The sequence below is a fragment of the Mesoplodon mirus genome (genome assembly GCF_964341445.2).
Source record: "Mesoplodon mirus genome assembly, chromosome: 7".
Taxonomy (NCBI): domain Eukaryota; kingdom Metazoa; phylum Chordata; class Mammalia; order Artiodactyla; family Ziphiidae; genus Mesoplodon; species Mesoplodon mirus.
The window spans coordinates 11,701,039-11,708,247 of record NC_138983.1 but is presented as its reverse complement, the minus strand read 5'-3'; the positions used below and the strand labels follow the sequence as shown (position 1 = coordinate 11,708,247).

Genomic DNA, 7,209 nt, shown 5'->3' with positions numbered 1-7,209 from the left:
CTTTTTACACAACAATAGAAAAATGGCTGAAAGATTTGAAAAAAAAAGAAACACGTGTGTTTAGTTTCATCAGTAATCAAGGAAATGCAAATTAAGACAACAATAAGAAAACACTGACCTCTCTCCAAATTGGCATAATTTAAAACCCAGTTATACCAAGTGTTGGCAGTGGGAATTCACACACTGTTTATGGGAGTATAAATTGGCACAATTACTTTGGAAAATAACACATTTTATTCAGTAAAGTTGAAACTGTATATAGCCTATGATTCAGCAATTACACTTTAAAATAGATACACTCTAGAGAACTGAAGGCATATGTGCACTGACATACATGACAAAAACGTTCACATCAGCCTTATTCATCTTTACCTCAAACCAGAGATAAACCAAATTAACATGAACAATAGACTGGAAAATTAAATTTGGTATTTTTCTATTGGGTTGTCTGACTTTTCTCACTGATTTATAGAAAGTTTAAAACAAAAGCATTTTATACAAACACACGCACACTAACTTTTTGCTGATTAAATACACTACAGTAATCTTATCCATCCCCACCCCCCTCAACTAACACACAAACATACCTTGCTTGTGAAATAATCACAGACCATCCACTGAGAAATCCCATGTTATAAACAGGAGGTAGGAATCTAGGGCTTGGATCTGCATAGCTGAGTGGTGGTATCCTACAGAAGTCTCTCTGTAGAAGCATGATTTCTCTGTGGGGACACAGTTGTTCCCATAAGCCCAGGCTCTTCATCCAGTTTGATGGGAAGGAGTCTTAACTGACTAGAAGTAATGGACTGAGGAATTGGTGATTTACCTACTTCTAATCTGAATAGTTTATTTTCTTACAAGTTCCTGCCAACAGAAGATTCTGCCATATGCAATGCCATCTCCACACCTGAGTTCAGATGGGTCCCTATAGGTCAGGAACTCCCCCATTCAGCTCTGCTTCTAATAGAATTACCAGCAGCAATAATGCCCTTAGAACAAGGGTGGCAATTTTTAAAATGCTTTCCTGCCCATTATTTCATTTGACCCTCATAACACCCTTGAGGAAGGCATGGTTGGTGCTTTTATCTCCACTTTGATGAGGAGGAACTTGGCTCAAAGCTAAGTGGCTTATGCCAATCTCAGAACCAGTAAGTGGTAGAGTTTTGACTAGAATCCAGATCTCCTGTCTTGGACTTCTGGACTCTCTGTATCATCTCTTCAGATTCTGGCTCAAGTTCCACCTCCTCCAGGGAGCTTTTTCCACCCACAGGATTCTTTCCCATCTCTGAAGAGTTCAAATCTTATTTTCTATACTACTCACTTGACAATAACCACAAATGCCTTTAGTGGTCATCTATCTTGAAGTATGTGCCTTGTTCCACTGCACTATTTGCAAGCTTCTCCTGAAGCAGGAACAATGTAGTCTATTACTGGTTCCTTCACAGACCTCACACCATGTCTTTCCTGCAGCTTGTGCCCAGTAAGTATTGGCTGGGGCTTGGCTATCGCTGTGGGATGCAGCATTCAAAGAGCCAATTCCAACTATCAAGTCTGATATGCCCTGATCGATGCATACTTCATAGCATATAGGAAAAATTCCTGCCAACAAAGTTGTTGAACACTGAGTCATGAATCTCAAAGTGCATTACATCGGTCACCATATATGCAGGAGGATGTGCTTTGTTGAAGTAGGAATTATATCTTATATTCTTAAATGTGTTTGTATTCTCCAGCATGCCTTTCCACACAGCAGGGACATATCATGAAAGACTGTCTTTAAATGATTTATACACCAAATAAGTCGTCTATTGAAATTTACTGAAATACAAGGCTACTTTTTTTTCTCAGAGAATTGGGCAGGAAAGCAAGACTTATGTTCAAATCTGGGCTCCTCTTGTTACTGCTAGGCAAGTAAGCTTTTCAAAGAGTTGATTTCTTCAACTGCAAAACTGAAGCACAAAAGTCTGTCTCCTAGTGAACAAATGAAAGTAAAAATGTCTTTTGATACATCAAGAACTTTATAGAAAGTAGAGGATGAATAAGAGTCAAGGAAGATTTGGTTCTTGGGAGGTTAAGCAAGTTAAACTGTGGGAACCAGGGTTTTCAATTGTAAAATGAGAGAAACTGGTATAGATTATTTTTAAAGACTCTTTCGTGGCTAAAGAGTCTATGACCTCTGTAATGTTGGCTTCAATCGTCCAGGACTCTTGATATTTTAATTTTTCTTTCCATATACATAAAAGCTAAACAAATTATTTCATGCACAAAGGGAGACTCCTATTTAAAATAATTCAATCATGAATCCTTTTTCAAAAGGATAATCTACCCTGATGTAAATAATTGTCCTTATATATGTGTTTTCACATTCTGTTTTTGGACGTTTCAGGAAGGAAATCTTCCTGTGCCTTTACTGTGCTAACTTGAGCTTCAGGTCTTACTCACAGTGTCTTTCCTTCATGAGGACATTCATGCAGGGAGAGGATGGGTGTTGTTAAAAACCAAATGAGCATTTTTTCTCCATTTGAGAGATTTCCCATGTGGACGTGAAAAGTTCCCCATGGTAATCTGTATTCTGTAAATTGATGTCTTACTGGCAACAAGACATCTCCTTCTGAGTAGCTTATGTAAACGAATACTCACGTTATGTCAGATTGAAATGTGTCTGCTGTAAGCCTGGGAGGTTGGAGGACAGGAAATTAAACAATGAATGGACATAAAGGCTTGGACGTGGATGGGGTGGACAGAGTGGGGGAGCTCAGGAGCCAAAAGTGGGAAGTACAAGAACAGAGAAGTGAGAGCTATTGCAGGACTCTCAGCTGTATAAATCATGCATGCATTATGACGGGCATGTTTGCATACTTTATTTCATGGTATCTTCACAGTTTATCCTGTATGTTGGGTTCAAAGAGATCAAATGACTTTCTCAAGGTCACACAACTGATAAGAAGGGTAAGAATCTTCATCCAGCTCTTGATACTAGAACTAGGACCTTGATATCCATTTGCAGTCAACTCTAGTGCTAGTTTGAGATGACTTCAATAGAAAATGTAATATGTAGTCACTAGGCCTTTAACTCTTAGAAGATCCACATACTTTTCTGCCTAAACTGGGATATAGAGGCAGAAAGAAACATGCCCAGAAACACACCTTACTAGGTACTGTAACAGTTTTCTTTTTTTTTTTTTTTTTTTTTTTTTTTTTTTTTTTTGCTGTACGCGGGCCTCTCACTGCTGTGGCCTCTCCCGCCGCGGAGCACAGGCTCCGGACACACAGGCTCCGCGGCCATGGCTCGCGGGCCCAGCCGCTCCGCGGCATGTGGGATCTTCCGGGATCGGGGCACGAACCCGCGTCCCCTGCATCGGCAGGCGGACTCTCAACCACTGCGCCACCAGGGAAGCCCCTGTAACAGTTTTCATATAAAAACTGTAGACTTTAATTTTTCACAGGGATCTAACTGCTTAGTGGTGAGGGAAGTTCTTGCTTGGGCTGAAGATGGAAAGAGGTTGAGGAAAAAAGGAAGAAAAAGAGGAAGAGGAGAAGAGAAAAGAGGAAGCAGGAAAAGAGGAGCAGGAAGAAGAGGAAAAGGAGTTAATGATATCTATCAAGTAGGAAAAGAAGCTGAGCTCTGAGTGGAACACACTCAATGCTCGTATAGATGCTTCCCAGACTCATCTCCAAATCTGGGTACCTTGAGCTCTGTAACTTCTATAAGTCACTGAGAAGCACTACTTGGTGAAGTGGATCCTGGCCATTAAAGGTTGTTCTTCTGTGTGTTACTGGAAAATCCTCACTGCTAAGGCAGGGAGGTGGGAGGATGGATGAGGCAAGTCTAGGTTGTCAAGGCCTTGGATCCAGAAGAAGCTCCCAATCCCTTTAGGTGATGGTGACCATGTGCTTGAGAAAGTTTTTCCTACAGGTCAGCCTAATGTCCCTCTTTGCTTCTCTCTCCACAAGATCCATGATCAACCCTCTTCAGACCAAGGCTGTCCTGTGCATAATGGAGTTTGATCATCTCAAAACTAATATGACCTTCTAAGCTCCCTGATTTAGCCCACCAAGATTTCTGGTTTTCACATTTAAGATTTAAAAAAAAATTTTTTTTGGAGATCTTGAAATCATGAAATATGTGGCAGCTTAGACTAATCGTAGCTATAAATATCAAGCAGTTGATATGTGAGAAGTGAAATTAATCACCGCTCCCTTCCCACCCACACACATCCGCTCACACCAGTTAGCTCAGGAAACAAGACCTGAAGGTAGACTTGTGCTGTGCATCATCAGGCCATTCCCATCTTAAGAAGTACATTAACACAGGCTTTTTAATTTTTGCTGCATCTAATTACAGAACATCTGAATAGAACAGAGATCCAGAGGCGAACTGAAATATTGAAAAAACAGATGCAATGAGGGCACAAAAATCTATTGTGTGAATTCATAATAGATTCACCAAACTTAAGGATGACGAGAAATGCAAGCATTTAATTCAGAAGACAAATATCCCTTCTCAAGGCCCTTGGGAAAAATTTTTTTTCTTTAAACCTTCTGTAAGTTTTGGTTATTATGTTAGATTAGACCAAGGCCAAAAGCATAGAACAGAGTGCAGGAACTCTAAAAAGAGATATACTTATTCAGGTTAAAGTTTAAACAATTTATCTACTGAAACATACATACACAAGGTGGCTTATTGTTTTCTACCAAAGTTGTCCTAACACTTTAACAGAAGGAGATGGAGAATACAAAAGTACACAGTCTGTGAGTGAGGATGGGAATGAGAGTGGGCGCAGAAGGATCGGGGTTAGAAGGGTTTCATACTGGGTCACCTGACTCTTGGTCCAGTGCCTTGTCCTTTCAGTTACAAGCTTCTTTGAGACGTTATTAAAAATATTGAAACATCCTTTGTCAGCATTAGACACTTTAACTTTCAAACTCATGGATCAAAGAAACGGAAAGCATAAGGCTCTGCCTTCCAGTTGACAACTATTATTCAATGAAGATGAAGTCTTTACACCACGTTTTAATAACAAATGGAAAATTTCTTCCAATTAAAATAGGGAGAGGGAAAGTCAGTGCATTCACTTTATGCTTTGATCTTCTGCTTTAAACCGTGTCGGGAAACTAATGCAGGAAAGATTTTAAACATCCCAGGGTGTTGTTCACTAAATATAAGGTTATTTTTCTGAGTGAGACATTTCAAAGGGCTGCTTTTTTTTTTTTTTTTTTTTTTTACCACTTTTACTAACAGCAGAAGTAACCACTGTTCTTGGAGAAGAACTGAAATCTGCCAAACCTCAAAAGTTGAGGTGGCATCTAGGTCTGGGGGGAAGGTTTATCCCTTAGTTGCCTGCCTACTTCCTACTCACACTTAAAGACAGGGAATTAAGTTTGTTGAGTATTTTCCAGAGAGCATGTTTCACTTCTTTGTTCCTAAGACTGTAGATCAAGAGGTTCAGCATGGGAATCACCACCGTGTAAAACACAGATGCTATTTTGTCCATGTCCATGGACTGGGTGGAGCTGGGCTGTAAGTACAAGATGATTGTTCCATAGAAAATGGAGATGGCCGTGAGATGGGACGCGCAGGTGGAGAAGGCTTTCTTCCTTCCTTCCGCAGAATGCCTCCGTCAAACGGCAATGTATGTGAAGAAATAAGAGATGAGGATGACCAGGAGGGTGAAAAAGACATTGAACCCACGACAAAGAAGACCACCAACTTGCTCATGCATGTGTTGGAGCACAAGAGAGCCAGGAGTGGAGGGACTTCACAGAAAAAGTGATTCATCTCATTTGAACCACAGAAGGAGAGTCTGAAGGTGTCTGCTGAGTGGATGCAGGCATTGAGGAAGCCACAGACATAGGAGCCCATCATCAGGAGGGCACACACACCTGCTATCATGGTGGTGGTGTAATGAAGGGGCCTACACAGCACTGCATGGCGGTCACAGGCCATGGAGGCCAGGAGGTAGCACTCGACGGTGGCAAAACCCACAAAGAAGAAGGCCTGAGCAGCACATCCATTGTGGGAGATGAGTTTGTTTCCTGAGTGCAGTGCAGCCACCATTTTGGGAGCTACGGCTGATGAGTAACCCGGATCAACAAAGGAAAAATTGCTGAGGAAGAAGTACATTGGAGTGTGGAGGTGGGAGTCTGAGTAGATGACCAGCATCATCCCCCCCACATTCCCAACCAAAGTGATGAGGTAGATGAACAAAAATACCAGGAGGAGGGGAACCTGGAGGTTGGGGTCATCTGTTAATCCCAAGAGGATGAACTCTGTTGTTTCTGTGCTATTCTCCACTGAGGTTAACTTCAATTTAGCCTGGCAATTAAAGAAGGGGAGCCAGTGAAACAGACGAAAGTATAGAGGGTTGATATAAAAATAGAAAACTAATATATACTGAGAAAGTACTCTGTGTAAGGCACCTGCTAGACCCTTGTATTACATTACAGCATTTAATCCCGTGAGATAAGTACTATTATGCCTACTTTCTTGGGAGCTTAATATTGATGAGAATGACCTAATTAGTAGGGGTCAGAGTTAGATTCACATCCTTATACTTCTGAACCCAATGTCCATACACTCAGAGCTTGAACTATTCTACCTGTTTACATCATGTGAAACAAAATATATGTCTTGTAGCCTAGCTTTTAAGATTTTGTTTATTCAATTTTTAAAAAATCAAAAAGAGAATAGTATGAAGTACAAAGTATAAATCCCTCATTCCTTTTTTTTTTATTCCACTCCTAAGAGTATAGCCTCTACAGAGATTTCCTGATGTTTTGTATGCCAATAGAATTATATGGTATTAAGCACAGTAAGAGCTTACTGTATGCCAGGCACTGCTCCAAGAGCTTTCCTTGAAGTTAACTTATTTAATCCTCAAACCAACTCTTTGGGGTTGATCATATTATTTTCCTCATTTTACACAAGGAGAAACTGTATAAATGTGTAAACTGTGCAAAATATACCCAAGGAGTATATATGATAATACTCTTATTTCAAAATGTTCACCTTTTTCAACAATGCTCCATGATATAAAATATGCAAATAGAGCATTTTGCTTTTTACTTAGATTATTTCCAGTTGTCAGTATATTTTATACTTGGTCTCTTTTTTCTGGCTACTATCTGCTCCTAAAATCTAGTAGCTTTTAGATAAAGACTGGAGAGCTATTATTATGAAATAATAGTAATAATAAGAAGATGAAGAAG

General features: G+C 40.1%; 1 protein-coding gene across 1 annotated transcript; it reads right to left on the bottom strand.

Annotated features, from left to right (window-relative positions):
- Positions 1 to 5,345: 5,345 nt before the first annotated feature.
- On the bottom strand, positions 5,346 to 6,166 carry OR5B21 (olfactory receptor family 5 subfamily B member 21; the record flags this gene model as incomplete). The annotated part of the gene is given in 3 exon segments (XM_082629339.1): positions 5,346 to 5,621; positions 5,625 to 5,686; positions 5,689 to 6,166. Coding segments are annotated over 3 exon segments (816 nt in total).
- Positions 6,167 to 7,209: the final 1,043 nt, after the last annotated feature.